The sequence below is a fragment of the Doryrhamphus excisus genome, chromosome 8 (assembly GCF_030265055.1).
Source record: "Doryrhamphus excisus isolate RoL2022-K1 chromosome 8, RoL_Dexc_1.0, whole genome shotgun sequence".
Lineage (NCBI taxonomy): Eukaryota > Metazoa > Chordata > Actinopteri > Syngnathiformes > Syngnathidae > Doryrhamphus > Doryrhamphus excisus.
Window position 1 is genome coordinate 6,912,919 of NC_080473.1, and position 22,424 is coordinate 6,935,342.

The following is a 22,424-nucleotide window of genomic DNA, read 5'->3' on the forward strand; positions in this document are numbered from 1 at the left end:
TCGCTAGACAATGGATTTTTCATCACTTCGATAGATGGTCGGAAGACCATTAGAAGGCTGCTTAATGATCCTGTCTGTTTTGCGGCTCCTGTGATGAATGTCTTTTATTTTCCATGAATACCGTGCATTAGTAAATGTCCATCAGACAAAACTCCAAGTACAACTTTTCTTTCTGCTTGTTTTAGATTTCACGGAGGTGGCCGTGCAGCCGTGCCTATAACAGCGAAGAATCTATTTACATAGTCTGCTGCTTAAAAAGTTCAATATTCAAACTGCTGTTGTTGTTGTTGTCGGGCATGACAAAAGCGACTGACGTTGTCAGACGCTCTCCTCCCCGCAATGTCACGGCCTGTGGGTACCGAAATACTATCTTCTCCAACGCCAATTATTATTTCCACCTGTAGGCGCTGGCTGTTACAAGGCAGTTCCATCTTTTTAATCTACTGCCCGTCATGAGATAAGATTACGGCTCAATGCGAGTGTGCAACATTTGACCCGAGTCGAGTGTTTTAAGGTCGCCGTGCCGCCTCAGTGCCACCAGCAAACTCCATCAATCAGCGTGTTAGTTTCTTTACTGTAGCGTCCACTCTAGTAAATTTAGTGAGTTGGAGGAAATTGATTAAATTACATGGCAGAATGAAGCTACCAAAATTAGCTTTAGGTGGAAGAAATCCTCCAAAGGAAACGAGCACTTCAGCTCTAAATGTGTTCAACATGACCTCATCTAAAGATCCCATTGATGCTATTTTTCAGCAACCAAGAATATTGTTTCCCAAAATCGGAATTCAGAGCATTAAAAAGTGTTTGTAGTCACTTGACAGCGCTTTGTGTCTGTAGCTTTAATGCTAATGAGCTTTGTGTGCCTCCAAGAAGCAGTTGTACACCTTATCTACTTTTTATAGATGGACAGACTTTAGTTTAAGATGTTTAGCGAATGAATTGTACATTCTTCAACAAAGACACTCAGGGACAGATGTTGATGAGCTTCTTGATGCACTCAAGTGAAAGTGAAAGGCTGTTTAACAGTTTTGGCATTGTCTTTTTATTATTATTTTAGAGAGAATTACCTTCACAAATGCGCCGTCGCCTCAGGAGTTCACCGAAGGAGACACGGCCATAATCGTATGTGATGTCATCAGCTCGCCCCCGCCCACCGTCCTGTGGAAGTACAAGGGGGCCAAAATACAGTTTGAAAAAGATGGTAAGCTTAAAGAAGGAATGAAACTCAGCTTGGTGTTTGACTGTCAGGCTGGGGAATGACTCCATTTTTAAAGCACAGGTTTGAGAAAAGACTATTTGGTCTAACGGGATCTTATGCCTGGAAGCAAATGTTACGCATCCCATCCCGAAAGACACCATGTGACGGTAAAACAGAAATAGATCGTAACAGCAGGGGGAGAACGGGCGAGCACAAAGCCACTATTTCCAATGCATGCAATACGATATGTACTATATGTAACCAAGTTGTACTGAGTTGTATCGAGCTGTACCAAGTTGAACAGAGTAGTACCGATTTGTACCGAGTTGTAAATGATAAGATAAGATAAGATATGCCTTTATTCGCCCCTCAGTGGGGAAATTTGCATTGCACAGCAGCAAGAGTACAGAATCAGTTAAGCAGTACAAAATACACAATATAGAAAAATAAACAATATAAACAACCCAAGTATTAACAAAATCAACAGTTTTCCCCAGAGTTATATACAATACAGTATGTAGATAATATGAAACGAGATGAGATATATGACCAGTCTATACACTGAGATCTTGTTAGTGTGTTAATATGAGGCATTATGGAAATACTTCACATAGAACTTAGTATATTGCATTTAGAGCCCTTAATATTGCACATATTAGTGATAGTGATAGTGATCTTGATGTAGCATTTCGAAAGTGGACAAGAAAGCCGTCTGTTCCAAACTCCCCCTGACAGTTTCGTATGCAAATGAACCAGGAATTGGTGACTGACTGTGCCCTCATGCAGTCTCACTTTTACTCTCTCTAAAAGGGGTGGTGGGAGTGGGGGGGGTTTGTGAAATAGATTTTGAATGTGAAAATATAATTGACTCTGTTATTCACCTCAGACCCCGAGCAATATCACAGTGCGCGTTGTATTGCCGCTGCAGAACAATAACCCAAAGCCGCATGGGGTGGTAACAACCGTGTTTTGGATGACACGACTGAACTTATTTGGTCAACATTTCATCAAATTCAAGATATTTTGTGGGCCACGGTTTTCTGTCTTTTTAACGTGTGCATATATCTAGTTAGGCAACGATTGTAATGCCCCCAAAAAAGGCTTCAGATATGAAAGCAGTTGATGTGCAGCATAAAGCTGACAGCGGTATTCATGATGTTTGATGTTTACTTCACCAGCCTCACCAACGCTTTTATCTCTCCCATCAGTTCGCTTTAGGGTGCTGAGCAACAACCACCTTCAAATCCGCGGCATAAAAAAGACCGATGAGGGCTCGTACACCTGCGAGGGACGCTTGATGGCCCGTGGCGAGATTGATTTGCGGGTTATCAAAGTCGTTGTGAATGGTGAGGAGCCCTTTCGCTACTTCCTGTTTGTGTCTTTTGTGCACGTGTTTGGACGTGACAGGTGTGGATGATGATGGTGATGAAGGCAATGTGCTCGTCCCCAGAGGCGCAGCATCTACGTATGTGCAACCAGTTGCCTGCAGCAAGTGTGTAGCACAAGGGGCCAATGCAAAGACATGTTGTCTGCTGAGCTGGGGGGCCGGGTGTGCCGAAAATAAGACTTCTTATTTCCAACCTACTTTCATGACATCATTTATCTATCCGTGTGTGCCTCAGTGCTCCCGACCATCAGAGTGTGGCAGTCAGAGGTGAATGCAACCGCAGATGTGAGCCAGTCCGCCATGTTGACTTGTGCAGTTGATGGCTACCCTGAACCCATGGTGACCTGGACAAGGTACTCCTACAAACTTTACTGTTGATTCTGTACTTCTATGTATGCATCACACTGTCTTCCACGGTTTGGCTTGTCCTGCAGCTTATATAGCTTATTATATCAAGAGTGAATGCAGAGTCTCAGCACACCTGAAGATTCACAGGCGCATAGGAAGCAGGCGTAGCCAACAAAGTGTTCAAAAAGAGGTTCCCGCACACTGTGTCGCTCTCATTCATCAGTTTATTCAGGTAACATTTCGGTCCGTTTGACCTTCATCAGACATATTAAAACATATTTTGGTAATGGTAATTTCATTTGAACATGCATCAGATTACAATTGAGTGCATCCCATAATCAGTTCACAGTTCCACATGTCCAAAAGGAGTAGGAAGAAGCAAGGCTTATTAAATCCTACCCCTCCATCTAGTACTTTTACAATCAGTAACTGTTACATTTGTTCACTTCCTGCTTTCCATAATACAGTTTAAGTTTTTTTTTTTTTTTTTTTTTTTTTAAATAATGTACCTCGTACCGAAGTACGAGGTGATATGATACAAAGTCATTTGTAAAACATATTTTATGCGGAAACCATAAAAACATTGATATATGTTTTAAACATATTAAAACATATTTTAATATGTCTGATGAAAGTCAAACGGACCAAAACATTACCTGAATAAACTGATGAATGAGAGCGACACAGTGTGCGGGAACCTCTTTTTGATAGCTTATTGTATGAAAAATATCTCGACATACACACACGTATATGTATTAGGGATGTTGCATCAGCGTTTTATGCTGCCCATACCGATCTAAACACACGCCATTTAACCCCTGCCGCCACTAGCCTAAAGTCATTTGTTAATCAAATATATCACGGTTAATTCTTTGCAATCGGAGACTCCATGGCGTTATACCAAAAGGTGCATTCAAACAGTGAAACCTGAAGATTGGTGTCGTCAAAAGCCACATTGTTCTGCACGCCACCGATAGGCTCCTCCTTTGTTAAGGCAGGCCTCGTGTTTCCTTGCGTTTCCATGGTAGCGGTTTCCTTCTACTGTGCAACTTTTACACAACACAGAATCTTACTGGTTTTTGTCCAGAGCATTGTAGGTCCATTAAATCATTGTTGGATGGTAAAACATCCGTTGTAGTCTACACTAAGTAAGGGACTTTACTATCAGCTGCTCTTACTGCCATGAAACAAATGAAAAGTTGCTTTGACCTACGTTGGCCAGAATGTTTGTCTGCTCCGACCAAGCACTTTGTATTGTGAGATGTTGGAAGCAATTTGTTCCGCCTCCAGCTGTGCTGCATTATTGATAGCAACCAGGAATAAAAGGACAGGTGAATAGAAATCGCTAATGTGAGCCGCTTGCACATTTTCATTGTAACATGGAAGTAACATTTCTCAGTCCATCAGCATTTGTACACACAAAAAATATGCCTCTTTCAGGATGAACACCTGCTCCTAAAGTGGAAGGAATATGATATTTCCAGGAATGGACCACTAGCACTAAATGATTGAGTGATGACGGTGTTTTGTCTTGTCATTTTGGTCTCTTATAAAAGGTACTTGGAACCACCATGATGGACATTTGAGTGTGCTTTCACATTTGTCCTTCAGGAACCAAATGATTCTCGAGGCAGGAGAGAAGTACAGCTTCAACGAGGACGGCTCGGAGATGTCCATCATGGATGTCACCAAGCTGGATGAGGGCGAGTACACCTGCATCGCCAAAAACAAGGCTGGTGAAACTGAACAGGAACTCAGTCTGAGAGTATTTGGTGAGCAGCAATGTTTCTTTACTATACCCCCCCCCCGATCAACATTTTAAGATGAGTTGAAACATTGCAAGAATTGACATTTTGCACTGTTGGATCTTAAAGGAAAACTGCACTTTTTAAAAATGTTGACGTTGAAAAGTTGAAGAGCACAGCCAAATGTGGCTTGAGTAAAATGTTAGCATCATTTTGGTTCAATAAGTTCATACGGCATCTGCGAGAGAAAGCCAACCCCACCCTAGTGAGGATAAGCGGTGTAGAAAATGGATGGATGGATACTTAGAACCTCCTTGGAACCTACTTAAGATCCAACAGTGCAAAATGTCAATTCTTGCAAATTCTGATCAGGAGTGTATGTTGGGTACGTGTATGTAAAGTGACCCAAAGTAGACGTAGTATAACAAGCTGTTGAAGGCTCTGTACTGTGGGTGAGGAGACACAGTCGTATTGTCGGGATAGACAGACGTTGATGTGGGTAGATATTATTTTATCAAAGTATTTCTCATGTAGAAAATATAATACCGCTTTTTTCCTCAGTTGAAATAAGTATTCAGAGGAATTCTACTGCACAGCCGTTTGGCTGCAATGTTTGGCCTCCTCTCTTCTCCAGCCTACAAATATCCTCAAGATTCAAACACAATGTCGGCCACAAGCTCTTCAAAGTATTGCTTCTCTAGCGCCAATATTCTACCCGTATTGTCCTCTCCCACTCAGCATCAGATTTAGCACCCAATAGTATTCTAGTGTTTCATATTCCAGTCATTACAAAAGAATCAGATGAACTCCCAGTACGCTATTGCCCAGACTGCTTTAATGCGATGACTTGAATTTCTAAGTGATTGCGTGCCATGTGTGATTTATGTAATGACCCCCGAAAAAAATCGCCGTACCTTTGTTCATCAAGTAATTATTGGTGGACAGTCATGCAATTTTAATAGCAGGGTTAGACGTAGTAGGAATGCATCACGTTCCAAACGTGTTCAGCCTCTGTAGAATGGAAGGAAAACAACTTCACGCTTGAGAAGCAGCGCTTTAATTGACTTTGCTCTGCTCGTGTCGCCCTCGAAGCGCCTTCTTGGCGGTGAGTTCCAATGTAAACATAAAACGGAGGCCAAGAGCTCTTATGCAAGCCTAATTGTCATATGCATTCATGTTTGGATCCTCACTTGGTTATCATACATTTGCTTCTGCAACTGCCGGGGCGACGCAGCTTATTGGAGTTTAGCTGCACGTCAAACTGCTGATCCTCATCCCGTCTTTGAACCCCCGTCAAATCCAGCTTCCGGCCTTCCGTGTGCTTGTCACGCCACTTGCACGGCCGTGATGACTTTGTTTTGGGGTTTTTTTTCAGCGAAACCTAAGATCACCTACATAGTGAACCAAAGCACCTCCGAGATGGAGGAGCAGGTAACCCTAACTTGCGAGGCTTCAGGGGATCCGACGCCCACCATCAGCTGGAGTTACGGTGACCGTGTCTTCACAGATGGCGAGCAGGTAACACGAACACACAACTGTCACAAACCTCGATATGTAGTGTAGGAGACAGCTTTCAGAGGCGTGGAGGGCATGGTCACGTGGTCCTTAGCAGGTGGGTGCTATAAAGGGCCCACACCGGGTAAGAGGAGAGCGGAAAGGCTTGGAAGACATATTTTTGTTGACAGTATGTCTCCACGCTACGATACACGCTACATACTGTGCCATCACACTTTTAAATCAGTCCAGCTTTCTGGAGTTTAGCATCAATGTTAAGGGAGTCACAAGCCCACTACAGGTAGAAGGAGGCCACAGCACACAGTATGGACGTGTCGTTTTACCTCGGTCATTTTCTTCATAAACTATGGTGGTCTGATTTGCAATCTTCATGGAATGACAATGCATTAGCACCAGCTAAAGTCAACTAGGAAGGTAAGGTTCAATCATTTTCGGAGCCATGTTGGAGCTTGGTGATGTTAAAATGTCTTACACATTGCAATATGATTTTTTACGCTTCAACCACGGAAAGAAATACGTATAAGCAAGCAACAAAGAAAGCAACACCCCCAAGACAGAATTGGGACACCCTGACTGATTAATTACCCCGAGAAAAGCAAAATGTGCAAAAGTCAGGTCTTAAGGAGCGATATGGATGGAGTACCTTGAACCTACATATTCAAGAGTTGTATTCATCATCTGCAGGTATTTTGTTGGCACAGCACTCTGCAAGGTTTGTGCATTGCCGATGAATTCCCCCTAAATTAGCAGCTCTGGAGATGGCCTGGCGGATCTCACGGAGGTAGCCCGACAATACTGCATTCAACTGGCATCGTTGGGATTAAATACCAATGAAATGTTCCCAAATGTCAATAAAAACAACATCCCGACCCAAATTCCTCTCTCCCGAGACAATCCAGAGGCCATTATTAAACTGCCGTCTGCTTCTTAGCGTGTTTTTGCCAAAATGAACACTTGATTGCTCAAGTGTTCATTTTTCAATCACATTCACCATCGCTCTGCTCATGTTTGTGATTGAAAGTATCTTACATTTTATGCTGAAGTATGTCCTCTCATCTTCATCCTTCTTCTTACTTCTGGGTATACAGTGGATCCCCGCGTATTCGTCATTCTGCATTTTTGATCAAAACGTAATCCTTTATTTGTGGAAAACAAACTGGTAGGTCACGGATCGGTTTTCAGTGTGGCACAGGTCTTTGTCGTGAAGACCCGATGGCCGCGAATGCACCTTATGTTCTTGTCTCTGCTATTTGCTTGCTACTTAACGGAGGGGACAGAGAGATGGTCAACAGAAGAAATGGGCCTTGTATTATCGCTCTTTGTAGGAAAGCACGTCATTGTGTAATTTGCTAATTTGCTTATTCATTGGTAGAAAAGTCATCTCATTTGCTTGGCGTGCACAGAAAGAAGTCAGAGGCAAACTTAAACTTGCTTGAGGAGGTTCTTCATGTGCAATGAAAGAGGTTATAAACCCAGATGTTGACTTCACGTCCAAAAACAGTAACACACGCGGAATACACGATGAAGCTGCACCGTGGACTACATACGTCAGTATCAAATAGACTCTTACTCACTAATATACATGCAAAACAACAGTATTTTAGATGAATATTATTATGTTCTAAATCTGTCAATAAATGTAGTTATTTTGTCATCACAATCTATTTTCCTGTGTTGTTTTGTTGATTCATAGAAGTAAACAACTGTTCAGATAGTTCAGGCATCACTACAGAGTACCTAATAGATTGTCCAAATAGATTCACGGGCGTCTCAGTGACTCTCATTTTTCGGCCAGTCGCAGGGTGTGAAAACTCCTGTAAAACGGGGATCTACTGTACTGCAGATATGTTTTTAAAATGCCCTTGCACTACTGTTGTGAAAAGATAGCTTTTTGTTTTCCATGACATCCTTGACACAACTGTATGCTTGTCTGGTAATATTTCCCCATAAGATTTTATGGGGAAACCATAAAAACATTGAACACCTGCCTACCGTATCCTCACAATCCCTCATGTAGCCCGGCTATGGTTGGGTAATGAGGGGGAAAACCTTGTGAGATATGGTGTACTTCACGAAGCTATTGTGGAGTGGGTCCATTACATGCACTACATTTTCTCCCTACAGGCACACCTAAACAGGATCTATCAGGTATGACATCGACGTGGCACAGAAATGTACTGTAGCAAACTGCTCCTCCAGATTTCCGCCGAAATCACATAATCCCATTTTTGCTGGACGTTTCCGAGTTTCATAAAACTGAGTGGATTGCTGCATGCGGTCCAAGTGTAGTGTGTATAGTAGTCATCGAGCTTGGGATAGATGGTGTGTAGGGGCATGACATTGGGTGAAAATGTGGTTTTGTCGTCACGTAACAGAAGTGAAACCATTTGTCACTGTCACACTTTGCATCGTAGCATGAGGTTGCCTGATCCACATCCATCTCCATACGCTAGTTGTCTAGATGGTCTAACAGTATTGTGGTGGTCCTCATTGGACCACATAAAGTGTCGCTCCCCTTCCAATCTGCTTCTTGAGAGTCAAACACTCGCCCACTCAAATGGAATTCTCGACGTGGTGGCCTGTGAAGATGCTGCAGGAGCGGCTTTTAGCTTCGTTTTCGACACATTTTTTTCCAGCTGGTCAACGTTTGAATTGACTTTCAAGTAGAGCGCAGCCGCCGCGCTGCGTGGACAGAACAGAAGTATGATGTTTTTCAGCCACCCGTCAGGTTGGCAGGGCCGAGTGTTTGATCATCATAAATAGATTGCGAGCAGAGCACCACTTGAAACGCAAAAAACACTGCCGCCACATGACGCACGTCACGACATCTCTGTTTTTCTTGTGCAAGCCCAACACGCCCACGATGCAGAGGCGCACTGTAACTCTCCAAGTGTTCACACCTCTGATTCAGTCCAGTCAAAGTGACCAGAGTTTCATACGGCACGAGCAACCCAAGCTGCTGGAACACATAAAAACATTTACTGGCGAGCTCAATCGCGGCTGCGGAGATTAAGTCTGCATGCAGCCGCTGAGGAAATGACTTTGACAGAGTGCTTCTCAACACTCACAAAAACAGAATAAACGGACGACGACCAGTTGAGTGGACGTGCAACAATTCCTGCACAGTGGTGACAGTGTGTTTTGCTCATCACCAGTATGGTGTGGCGACCTTTGACCGGCCCTGCACAGCTGGCCTCAAAGAAGCGATTAGCAGTCCAATGAACGGCTGTGTTGTCAAGACTCCTGCATTTCCCATTACAAAAAAAAAATGCATGGAGAAATGGCTGCTAATTGCTTAACTGTCTTATTGAGTTGCTCCGATATCCGTCTGTCACACCATCTGTATTCATCATAACAGCTGTATTTCATCAAGGACGAGTGTGTCCAATGAAACGGCATCCGTGGGATGAAGGTGCGACCGTAACAGAGGGAATTTGAGTGGCATGAAGTAGGAGAGGAATAAGAGACCGGCCCTGAGTCGGCCGCTCATCTTGCAAGCATATCGATTCAAAAATAGTATTTCTCAGACAGACAAGTGCGGGCTGTTGTAGACTTCCAGCTTTTGTTTGTCTCTCAGCGGTACATCTTGCTCAGTGGGCACATTATACACATACAAGTGGCATAAAAACGGGCCTTTATTCATTCATATATCCTTAATTCATTTGAGTGTAGTGAAGACAACATTCCCAGTTAGTAGACAGGAAGTCTCCCCCCCACCCCCAGTGGCGCTGCTTGTAATGCAGCTTTTGTTGCAGGACACAAAAACTAAAGCAAGTCGAGTTACAGCTGCTGTTCTGTGACAGATTCATTGTTTCTTGTGCTTAAAGACGTCTTTGTGCAACTGTTCTCGCTGTGGAAAGCTCAGACATGACAATCAGGGTCGGCTGGGGCGGGCTCCCCTCAGAATTGAGTGCTCAGATGATGTTTGTTGCCACAGTCCAAAGTGTAAGAGCAGCACACATAGGTGCAAAAAACTATTTACAAAAATGTCGGCAGTGCATACATGCACACTGAAATAAACACCTTCAAAGTCGATCGGTGGGATCACAGGGATAGCCAGAGACCATGTGACCTGCAGTGGGACGTCTGGTAGACGACTAACTGCTAACCGAAAAGCTCTCTCAGCTTCTCCCAATGGGCTTCAGTATTCCTCTTTAGAATGATTCCATCACAAAGATGGGTGTATTTAACCAGACGTAATGGTATAATTATACCGAGCAATTCCAAACAATAATAGTCTTTTTCTTCGGTGGATTAGTTTCCTTAAGCAATGCGTTGGTCACATGACCCACATGAGAACTCGGAAACGACATCCCTTGCCATCCAATGTTCTCCATTGGATTTACCGGGAGATGCGAGGAACACGAAGGATGGTCCAAGAGAGTCAGGTTGTTCAGTTGAAAGAGCCAGTCATGACCACACAGACCAGGGCCTTCAGTCATGAGGGATGCCCACTGCAACATCGCCATGGATCCATATGCCGTTTGACACCCCTGCACAACCTGAAGCCCCATTCTTCCATTGAAGAAAAAAAACACCCCAGATCATGAAGGTGGGATGTCCTTGTCATGCCAGTAACGTTGGAGGCCATCAGGACCGTCAAGGTTACGTTTTTCCTCATCAGAAGATATCTTCTTCCACCTTTCAATGTCCCATGTTTGGTGCTCTCCTGCAAATTCCAAACGGGCAATGTTGTGGCGTTGAAGGAGACGATGCCTTTGAAGATGTTTTTGTTGTTAAAAGCCTTCTCTCACAGATGCCATCTGATGGCTATTGGACTGCACTCGGCATCCAATAGTCCGTCCAACCTCAGCAATGGCAGGCTGTGAGAGGCCTCGCTTATGCAGCTCAATAATCCCACCACCTTCAAAGAGAGAAAGCTTTTCTGTCTTTGCCATCAGGAGATCATAACAGTGTTAATATCCTCCATCCATCCAGCTTCCATGCCGCTTATCCTCACTAGGGTCACGGCTATGCTGGAGCCTATCCCAGCTGTCTTTGGGCGAGTGGTGGGTGACTGTATTTGTGTAGCAGACCTTGTGATGACTATTGTGATGGAAATAAGTATCAGTGTTTTGTCTCATTGACACCTAATACCATATCCTAAGTGTTCTGTCTTACATCCAGATTGCTAATCGTATACAATATACACCCGTACTTGGGAAATGGAAATCCAGTTGTTTGATTAAAGACTAAAAAGTCAATGGTTTGACTTTAGAATTCAGGGACAAGTTAGAGTTGTTTAATTATTGTTTTCTCTCTAAACAAACAATGACAAGGTCTGTGTCAGACAGGGGGGCCTTACAACGCTGTCGGGGTTTTGCACATTTATGAGTGTTTATTTAGGGATGTCCTTTGTCAGCACGGTCGTCGTCTTGTGTTCCACTTCACGTCACAACAGTGAAGAGAGACCAGCGGGGGGAATAACAATGAGTGCAAAAATGAGCCCCAATGGAACTGTCACAAGGATTGTTCCGCAGCTTTGTTTGGGGAATTGATCGTGTTTCTTCCAATTGTTTTGCGGGCTTGCATCTGCAATCTTTTCTTTTAAGCAACACACGTTGCACATGTGACAGTGATGCAGTGCTTCCGCAGAGTAGAGTCGAAGACTCGTGTGCGGACGAGGTACCGATGTTCCACGCTATTAGGTCGCTTTCTCGATTAGGGGCATAGCTCTTCTGGAGCACCGTGATGACACGCGGCTAACCGCCGTTTCCAGTACACCGACACATTACGCCACCAAGTGTGCTTGCTGCCACAACAATCATGCACTGTGTGCACAATTAGAAGGCAAGTCAGTCTTTCATATTTGTTCATTTATGCATATTTTCAACAATGCGGCACAGCATTGGTCCTCACAGCCAATGCATACTGTGGCCTTTGGTGTCACTCGCTACATGTTAAACCTTTCTGTTAAGGAACAATATCCAGTATTCATTATCATTTATTCAAGTGCAACTGTCTTTACAGACACTTGAGTCTCCACTTTATTTATTATTTTATTGTTTATATATGAGTGTTCCAATTATTATGACACTACTCGAGAATGGAAAGTGCTTTTGATACGATGTACTCACATTATTATGCTATAGACTGTAATTAATGACCAAATTGTCCCTACAAATGCTGTCAATAGTATTGATTATGGACAATAATTTGTAGGACATTGATCGTCAGGCCTAAAGGCCCATGACTTTGGGATCTGCTGACCCTCAACTTTTTGTCAAACAGGAAATGGCACAGCATCACTGACAGTTTTTATCATAACTCTCCCCTTAAAGAAGGGCGGACACATTCTAAATAGGGTTTAGGTTTAGGTCAGGTAAGGGGGCCATGACATTTGTTCATTTTTGAGGTCGGTTAAATGTCTTATTTGGCCCACTTTTCTTGAGGAAAAGAAGCTGCCTAATATTTATGCCCCTGGGGTGTTGATCCACAAAGTCTATTCTTCGATTGAGGCCCCCATATTAATAATAATCCTGTTTTTTTGGTCGTTTTGGTCTTTGACATACTAAAGTGGTAAACTAGTTGGCAGCAGGGAATAAAAAAATAGAAAATGTGGTGAGAAAAGACCAAGTGGAGAGACTCACGACACGCCCGATGTTCAAGAATCCTTTCAATCCATTCAGAACTTAGAACTTGGAATCCAGACAGATAAACGCTGGCTTTGTGCTGTGCTTGGCGGAGGTAATAACCAAGTCCTCTAGATCTTCCTCCTATTCTAAACATAGAACATATATTTAGAAATATGTCAATGTGTAATGTAGAAGAATGTGCGTCACGAGAATGTGTTTCCCCACGAGTATATTTTCTGCAGATGGTCGATTAAATACGAACCGAGTCCAAATGACGGATGTTGGATAGATGGATGCCTTTTTCTTCTCAGGTATTACATTGACGATGCTTTGCAGTTGTCATGGAGGTGCAGAATGGCCATAGAATCCAGATCTCTATCGTAGGGAAAATGCTTTCATGTGGTTCCTGTTGCACATGACTAATGATTACATAGCAGCGGTTTTTCTGACGTGGCCCTGCATAGGTGGACTGCATTTACAATGTGAGGCTAATGAAGGACTGACTCGACCTGCGGTTCCACTGATGGTTTCATTCACTGTTTTGCCTGATAATTATTCCAGCCGATCGCTTTCACTTACTCCAAAGTCTCTCGCTGTTTCACCTGATGAAATACTAGAGCTGTCTGACCATTTTACTTGTTACACAACTCACCGCATCTCACTGTCATGCTTGAAAGTTTTCTCCTCCGAGCATGCCTCCTGTCAAACTCCCCGTCATGCTGAGTTGGGCTTATTTCTGTGTCGGACATAGCATGCTGTCCCAAGTAGCTTGAAAGGCTTTCTTCTGTGACGCATGGTAAATGTGTGCATTCAGTAACTATTTGACTTGGGTAAAATGCAAATACAATATCCATCTTGTTGTGTAAATGAAATATGATACAAACATGAAAAGAGGGATTTGCTCATTTGAAAAATGTGGCATTATGCTATTGCATGCAGGCCCATTAAATAGCAACATAACATTGCATAACAACGCTCCGCTAACAGCAGCGTAGGGAGTTTGTGTGTAAACATCTCCACAGGAAGGAAAATAGTGGTTTTGTTACCGATACAACTTTTTGCATCATCCATGAAACATGAAATACAACCTAATCTAAACGTCCCCGATGATGAAAAATCAACTTGTCCACTCGTGACGTTGACACGAACAGCTAGTGGGGCGTCGTGCTAGTCCGCCAGATAAACATAGCTTTTCTTGTCAGCTGCCACAATAACAATATAGCTGTAGCTTGGTGAATACAGAAGTCTGTTATGTTAGTGGAACATTGTTGCTGTTTTAGTGAAGGCATCACCATCAAAATAGCTATTTCCCCAGACAGCCATTGTTAGCTAACTCATATGAACTTATTTTCTCACGCTAGAATGCACAAGAAAAATGAACAAAATATGTGTTCATGTTTCACATAAGGACTGGGAATGATGGGTAAAATTCCACAAAAAGTGCACGTCCCCTTTAAAGCGACAGACCCGTTGCCAGTAGCTCCTTACTAAGGACTGTTAGACCGCCTACATTCCAGCATCAAGGCTAGATTTTGGCCAACACACTTCTAATACAGTCTTTGGGACCTTTGGGACTTTGGGGAAATAGTTGAAAAATAGTCCAATATGGGAGCTTTAAAGCTGCTGTATGTCACTGGCTCAGAATAATGTTTGTTTTTCCAACCCAAAAAAACACAAGAACACGACCACAGGCTTGCATGTGTTACCACTGGTGGTTTAAAAGACACAATGAACTAAAATGATGTTGTTACGATAGGCGATACATTCAATCATAGCTGTATTCTACTGAAGAAATGAATTCATTAAAACATAACATTTATCAGAAGGCCTGAGGACTTGTGCATATTTGTATTTTCCCCACTGATTGCACATACTTGCAAACAGCCAAAAAGCAAATGTAGTGCATCCTTCTTTGTCTTCGGACTATCATTGTGTCTTTAAGTCTAATAGCTAAAGCTCCGAGAAAAGGGATTGGGAATGGTGGTAATCTTAAAAGGAGTTTTTTTTTCTCTTCCGTCGCCTTCTGATAAACCAAAGACTTTATCTCACCTTTGTAAGCATTTAGGCTATCACGGCGCCGGTAGACGTACTTATAGAGGCAGTGTTGTTCCAACGTGCCGTAGAGAAAAGGACACGCCAGGGATTTGGAAAAAGATTTCCCTCTGAAATCAAAGCCTTTGTTGTCACCAATGGACGCCTCGACTAAACATAATAACAGCACAGCCCATCGTATGCATCCCAAGACTCCTTTGACTTAATCCTACTTCCAGCGCAGGTATTCTACATCCAAAACCAAGAAACCACGACACTTCATGTTGATGCAATTTGCAGCACCCCAGCTTTTGCCTTCTAAGAATTGCTCTGCCTTTTTTGTTTGTTTGTTTGTTGTTCTCTCTCTGTCCTCTACAGGCATCGTGGACTCGTCCCGAGCAACACAAGGTATTCCAAATGCATGACTTTTTTTCTACAATCATCCATCTCCCCATGTCAGGGAGTCCAATGCATTTGTGGATGGATGCAGATCCAAATCCTTCAAAGAAGTAGAGTATAAACACTGTAGCCTAACGGAGCAGTGGAGGTCTCTTGCTGTTTTGCTTTTGCTTGTTCTTCATATAAACACATTCCATCACTTGCATTATCCCGTGTTCATCTTAAAGCAAAGCGTTTGCCCGGCTAGATCTCCTCGTACCAGATTTGTGGCTCTACAGTTGACAGCATTGATCAAATGGTCCAGTCGCGTTTAGTTGGGGAAGAAAAACCCAACTTTGGCAACTTTAGGGGTGTCAATCTCAGCACTGAGGACGATTCCATACACGTCTCCATGCACTGCCAGCGATACCATACTTTAACCATACGTACATGGAATTTTATGGCGATACGATGCGATGCGATAATCATTTAGTTCAAATCAATGCGATCCAATATGATATGGTGCAATTTCTTGCAATACAATGCAATTCAACACAATGCAAATAAGCAAAGGAAAAACTGAAATTCAGTATGGTCCTACAAAAAGGATTTGGCTTTATTCCTTCTAGGCAGTAAATTCAACTAAAGTGCTATTTGTCTTTTTTACTATGCACCACTTCTTGATCATTCTTTTTGCCATCTTAAAACAGCAACAACTTTCCTCCCACGATCACATCAGCTATGCAATTACAATAGCAGTGGTTCAGTGGTGGAGTAAAACAATTACAATAATTACTGCTGTAAAAAATACAGTACAGCAACAGCAAAGTTAAAGTGACACTTTCCACAGTGGAATCAATGTTTGTTTATATTCCTGTCGGCTAATATGAATGAGTTAGCAGCTAGGCTAATACAGTAGTGAGGAGCAGAAAGGAAAACAACTTCTACCCTTTTAAAATTGGTTCCAAATTCAGGAAGAAGCCAACTGCTATGCTGTTCTAATGTCACCTGCTGTGCTGAACACTTGTTGGGGAGGACAAATAGCTCCTGGACAATTTGGAAAGCAGGAAGATCCACTGACCTGATTTGCTTGGTTCTTCCCCGGTGTCCGACCAGGAACTAGACGGGGGTGGCGGCGGTAGACTTGTCCGTGTTGGGGTGTCCCCCTTTCGGGGGGGGGGCTTCTTAACGCGGCATTCTTTGCAAATGACGGACGTTTTGTTTTGTCGCGCTTTCTGTTGTTCTTTGCGAATCTGTAGTGTTTCCGAACATACCATTTAAACGTTGCGGGGGGTTAAATATAGAAACTTCCTCGCTGCTGCTTGCTACGAACGTCCATGCTGTTTTACTAGTAGTTGTATGTGCCTCACGGCTTCCGTCCGTATTCAATACTAAATGCCAAATAACGATGGTGCATTCATGACGCCTGGGGAACAGCGTATGGGGCGAAGTTTAACATGAATTAAACGGCGCTTGCATCGGATTTACCGATACCCACAAACGCATCGAGATGAATCTAGATTTCACCCGTCAATTGCATCCATTCATTCATTCATTCATTAATCATTCATTCATTTTCTACAGCTTATCTCGCACATGTGAATGGATGCATGATTAATATCGATCATTTTCCACACCCTTAGTGTTTATATCTCACTCAGTGTTGAGCCAGCACTCCCCTTCAGTTTTCGATGGCGTTATTCTTGCCTCTTTGCAAGAAGACCTGCATCACGGCCAGCAACTGTTTGTGAAAAAGAAGGAGATGCCAGCTTTTCTCCATTTTGTCTTGTATCTTTTGCATGTTTAGTAAATAGAAGCGAACTCATCCGATAAGGAGAAATCACACTCCAATTGTGTTTAATGTTTACCCAAATGGCAAGCCAGCGATGATAAACTGACCGCTATTCTAACATGGATATGAAATATTGCATTTATTTATACTTGGTAGCACAACAAAAGGTGGGTGTGTTTTTGAACGGCTGGTTCCTTAAGTAGCCGGGGTAAAATTCATTCATTAGGACAAAAGAGCACTTGAATGGAAAATTGACTGGAGGCGAGGAGGGGACTACAAATGTTATCACGGGGCAGGATAACAATTACAGGACTGGTATCAGCAGACCGACTAAGTGGACCCATGGAGGACATGTTGTTTGTGTTATGAAGGAAAGGTGTTTCAAAGATGATGGCAGCAACCTGGTTTTCAGTCAGACTCGGTTCATTCATGGTCATCATCCTCGGATGGTGCACACGGACACGGTGTTTCACCGCACCGAGGCCGTGTGTCTGGAGACATCCCATAATAGAGCAGGCGGAGGGGAGACCAGTTATATGCACAGGGGCGTGTGTGCGTGCCAAGCATGTCACTGCCAAATGTGCTTTGGTCTTTCCTTCTGTGTATGCTGGGCCAGTGTTGCTGAAAGTTAGTGGTTAACTCAGTTAACTCATTAGCTCATTTATACAACGTCATAACATTCCAATATACAACACAGCAGCGACACAACCAATGTTGTAATGGTGTTAAGCAGTAAATGCCCAGTCAGCGCTTTAAAGCGCATGCATAGGTGCATGAAGCTGACCAGTCACATGCAGCTACTGCCGTCTTGTGGTGTTGAGCTTCCATACAGCCATAGCTGCTAATATCGATGTGTTTGGACCCCTGCGGTGATTTGAATAGAGGTGACCATCTATTATGGAATAATGATTATTTCTGTGTAGAAAAACTATACAAATACAATAGAACAGTACAAACAAATGGACGCTTTACTCCTAGTAGACACCTGCTAACCTCGGCAGAGGGATGAAGACACTCCCTGCCGTCATAGAAGGAAAAGGGTGACAATTTGGTTTGGTTGAGAGTAGCCAGCTGCAGCTGACAGGAAAATGAAGGCGATTTAGTTGAAAGAGTCTTTATTGACTAAATTATGAACAAATGTAGACTTCATGGTGTACGTGGGGGGGGGGTTGTTGCCAAGATGCAGAAGTCTAACGGAGAATGTTTTGCGCACAGGGGTCAGAATAAAAGGCCATTGTGTTATATAAGCGTTGCTCCAGTCCCTCTACCAACGATGCATAATGAATGCTTGGCCTGTGGAATTTGAATACAAACCAAGCAAGGTTTCTCTCTCTACATGGCTGCTCAATCAGTATGTGTAAAACCTCCATGGTGTTGTTTTGGCTGCAGGCTGGACCGAAGCCATGTAGAAAGCGCTCAAAAGAGCTACTTTACTTCCGTTGCACCTTGTGAAGTGAGCCACTTCACTAAATCCACTAAACTAAACCAACTATTTCAAAAAAACATTTGCGTGTGCTCAATGCCTTCATAAGGAAAAACATCTCAAAGACAATTTTTAGTCCCTTCCATTTGCAAACAATCAAATGGTGCATGTGGAACATTTCATAAAACCATTATGAGCACTTGCAGGAGTCAATGACACACTTGCTTCATGCATTAATGCCATCGGCATCATTGGGTTGGGAGAAAATGACACGCCTTGAGGATGCAGTATTAGCAACAATGATTTTTTTTTTTAAATGCACCACAATTGAAGTGTCACCTGTTGACACCAAAGGTGAGGAATCTACTTAAAATCAGGTGTTGGTGAAGCATAACTCATTAGCCAGCTGCTTGTTGTCATTTCCCTGCCTCCAAGTGCAACATTGCTCTTCCTCACACATTTGGAAAGCATAACAGCCAAATCAGGCTGGGAATAAACAAGCAATGGAGTAAAAAACAACAACAACAAAAAAAAAAACACCCTGACATAAGCCTTAAGAAGCAGGAATGTAAAAGTGCCAAGCTGGCTCAAGGTAAAGCGGTGCCGTCACAAGTTGCTAAGCACTCCGAATGGAAAGCTCTACATGGGTCCTCCTGCCTTGAATTATTGATCAGCTCCCTGCTGCTGTTATGGCCGCTTTTCTTTCCACATCTCTACTGAGTGCACTGTCGCCTTCTCTGTAATCAAATGTCTTCTCTGCTCATTAAAAGGCATCTTTTTTTCCTTCCATATTTTTACTTGACTCCTCTGCATTATGTAAAACAGCATTACAGCCATAAGAGTAACGCATATTATCACTGACCAGACCGCTTTATGCTTGTGTTTAGAGTCAGGATGGAAGTGTGGTGGTGAGGAGCGATGCCCGCGTCTCGTCGTTGACGCTAAAGTACGTCAAGTATACAGACGCCGGCCAGTATCTCTGCTCAGCACGCAGCGCCATTGGGGAGGATGATCAGATAGCATATCTGGAGGTCCGCTGTGAGTATTACAGTTCTGTTCTTTGTAGAAGTAGACAGTGGAACCTCTGAGATGCTCCTCTGATTGATCTAGCGGGAATTTGAAAAAAAATGTCAATACATTTTAGAGAAATTGAACTAAGTACACAAGATGGCATCAGTGATGGCAAAGATGAAAAATGACGTGAGCGACTTTACTGCAACTAAGGACAGTAGTACAGTCATGGCCAAATATTGGCCAGAAGATGTTTTGGTACCGTTCTTTATGGCACTTACGTCTGCCTGCTACCGTTCCTGAGCCAGCACCGCACTGGTGGTGCCCCCCATGAAGACTTTCTTGGGCTTTCTGAAGCCTTCTTCTCAACAATCCAACTTTTCTTCTTGAAGTTCCTGATGATTTGATGAATATTTGGTTTAGCATCAACAGTACTTGCAGCAATATCCTGGCCTTTTTTGTGTTAAGCAAAGTGTTTAACAGATGAAAAACAAAGATTGCAATCACCACCCACTTTTTTAAAGCTTCCAGTCTGTCATGCTCAGTCATTGAATCTTTATCCTTGTTAATGCTCCCTCCTACCCTAGCAAATAGCTAAATGTTTTTCATTTCATTTTCACGACAAAGAGGGACTCTGCAATTATTTGCCATTTATCTTAGCACTCTGCTTCAGAAATTTCCATCGTAAAAACTGAGGCAGCAGACGAATGAATGAAATGAATCCCATCCAGACACCTAAAACTCAATTCATCCATTTTCTATGCCTCACTAGGGTCTCAGGGGTATGCTGGAGCCCATCCCAGGTGTACTCTGGACTGGTTGAGACCTAAAAATATGAACAAAAATCACATTTTGTAGAAAATAATGGTAGTATTAAATGCAGAAAAATAATGCAAGTTAATGATTAATGACAATTGAAATGGATTTCTTTAACCTTTACTGAAGACAAGCAGAGCGAGTAAGGAGAGGATCCACGTCAGTAGCAACTTCTGACAATCCATCGTTTGTGATCTGCTTGATCAGATTTTACGGCTCTGCACGACACAAGTCTCCAAAAATCAGCCGAGCACAGTCCTGTGGTATGGTAACCTGGTGGCGGGCTGGAGATATGCAACCTGTCGCCGCCAGCGCTTCATCTGACAGCTCACTGTTGGCGGCTCCTTGGTTACTTTACTGCCTGAAATGTTTCTAACTGATGCTACTGTCAAAAAAAATGGCGGCATGTTCTCAGTGACATGAAATTAAGACGTGCCCCCCATAACCAGACCCCCTGGCTTGTTTAGTAGCAGCGATTTCTCACGCCCTCACACATTTGCATCTGCGCACGAGACACTGCCAGCTGTAATTAACTTGACTTTAAAGCATCAAACACGCTGCTTTTGGCGCCAGCAAATGCTTTAAAAAATGGATGGATGCAGCGTGTTTGTTTCACACACACATAGCACTGACATCTCTCCCTAAATGGCGTGATGTATTACTCTAATACAAACACGATGCCATGGACATTGGTATCAGACAACATATTTTGTCTGTAGTAACCCAAGACATTTTTATCTCCAGTTTCTATCGCTACGGCCACGATCCCACCGTGATAGCTTAACATGGGTGCAACAATACAACACTTTAGCTCATTTTATCAAAGTTCAATCTTGGTGATGATTTGTTCTCTTTCCCCTAAGATACCCCAAAGATCAGCGGCGAAGTCGCCGTGTACACCTGGGAGGGAAACGCTGTCAACATCAGCTGCCAAGTGCGGGCTCACCCGGGCGATGTCACCATCACCTGGCTGAGAGACGGTCTGACGCTGCCAAACGAAAACACCAGCAATATTAAAATCTTCCGCTCTGCATCAGCGAGCTACCTTCAGGTGTGCACGTGATTTTGCAATCTGTAAAAAAAAATACATACGCAACAATGCGCTTCTTTGCGTCATCAACATTTCATGAGCCAACATGTTTTCTTTCAGCTCTGCAGTGAATAACTCAGGCTGGAAACCCACGGCAACAAATACAAATATCACAATGCTTTAATTTGCCTTTTTTCAGGTCACACCGTTGTCTGAGAATGACTTTGGGAGCTACAACTGCTCCGCTTCTAATGAGATGGGCACAGAGTCCAAAGAGTTCCTCCTCATTCAGGCTGGTCAGTCACAGGAAAAAACCAAAGAGTCCAATCCACAACAGTCTAACAAGCACTGGCTGTTTTTCCTCACCTTTTTCTTAGAGGTGCCATCATCTCCTTTCATCAATGAGGTGACACCTTTCTCCACCACTGCACTCGTTCAGTTTGAGGGGCCCGAGTCCACTGGAGGCGTGCCCGTGTTAATGTACAAAGCCGCGTGGAGGACGCAGGGCAGGGGCAGCTGGTCACAGAGGATCTATGAGCTTAAAGAAGGTATGAAGATGGAATAACCGATCATGGACGTACTTGTAACTACTGGCAGTTCAACAGTATATACATACGTATGATGAAATTTCATACACACACCCTTATTGTTATTATCCTAATATCATCATGTCAAGCTGCACCCTTCATCAATACCGTAAGCTCTCAAGATTACACTCCATATCAAGACTTTAACATCAGTGGAGAAATTGCAAGAATTTAGCAATGGGAGTGAGACAAAACATTTTGGAGTCGGCAAGCCGGCACTCTATTGCAGTGATTTTCAACAACTGTGCCGCGGCACACAAGTGTGCCGTGAGGAATTATTCAATATCACTTTTTTAATTAACATGTATTAATAATTTTTCTGCAAATATTATGTCATTGTCGCGTGTCATTGGTTTAAAGACTGGCAGAGCAATGTAATATTTGTCAGTGTGGCAACAAGTAGCTGATTGCCTCGTTCCTCTAATAGACTTAGTGATACACATGAGAGGTAGTGGTGACATTTTGTAACATTGTTGGTTAAATTAGTATGCGGATCAAAAGGATCTGCTGTGGCGAGTCCGTAATCAGGAAAAAGCTGAAAGAAGCAAATAATGTGGGTTATTGGTGTGCCGCAAAATTTTTCCAACG

At 43.1% G+C, this 22,424-nt stretch overlaps 1 protein-coding gene and 1 long non-coding RNA gene across 10 annotated transcripts in view; one reads left to right on the plus strand and one right to left on the minus strand.

Moving 5' to 3' along the window:
- The window catches only part of ncam1b (neural cell adhesion molecule 1b), a 60,827-nt gene that overhangs the window by 23,472 nt on the left and 14,931 nt on the right, over nucleotides 1-22,424 (plus strand). For 4 of the 7 annotated variants that reach the window (XM_058080146.1, XM_058080143.1, XM_058080147.1 and 1 more), the window contains exons 4-14: nucleotides 1,058-1,201; nucleotides 2,407-2,544; nucleotides 2,821-2,938; nucleotides 4,545-4,705; nucleotides 6,054-6,196; nucleotides 8,318-8,341; nucleotides 15,178-15,207; nucleotides 19,280-19,430; nucleotides 21,083-21,270; nucleotides 21,449-21,545; nucleotides 21,627-21,797. In XM_058080146.1, coding sequence (XP_057936129.1) covers nucleotides 1,058-1,201; nucleotides 2,407-2,544; nucleotides 2,821-2,938; nucleotides 4,545-4,705; nucleotides 6,054-6,196; nucleotides 8,318-8,341; nucleotides 15,178-15,207; nucleotides 19,280-19,430; nucleotides 21,083-21,270; nucleotides 21,449-21,545; nucleotides 21,627-21,797 — 1,365 coding nt within the window. The remainder of the gene's footprint in view (nucleotides 1-1,057; nucleotides 1,202-2,406; nucleotides 2,545-2,820; nucleotides 2,939-4,544; nucleotides 4,706-6,053; nucleotides 6,197-8,317; nucleotides 8,342-15,177; nucleotides 15,208-19,279; nucleotides 19,431-21,082; nucleotides 21,271-21,448; nucleotides 21,546-21,626; nucleotides 21,798-22,424) is intronic. The other 3 variants (XM_058080144.1, XM_058080149.1, XM_058080145.1) reach the window with 2 other exon arrangements.
- Nucleotides 17,840-22,424, minus strand: part of LOC131134656 (uncharacterized) — a 61,745-nt gene continuing 57,160 nt past the window's right edge. For all 3 annotated transcript variants that reach the window (XR_009131441.1, XR_009131440.1, XR_009131442.1), the window contains exons 6-7: nucleotides 19,685-21,787; nucleotides 17,840-19,498 (exon numbers count right to left, since the gene is read on the minus strand). This is a non-coding gene — a long non-coding RNA (uncharacterized LOC131134656). The remainder of the gene's footprint in view (nucleotides 19,499-19,684; nucleotides 21,788-22,424) is intronic.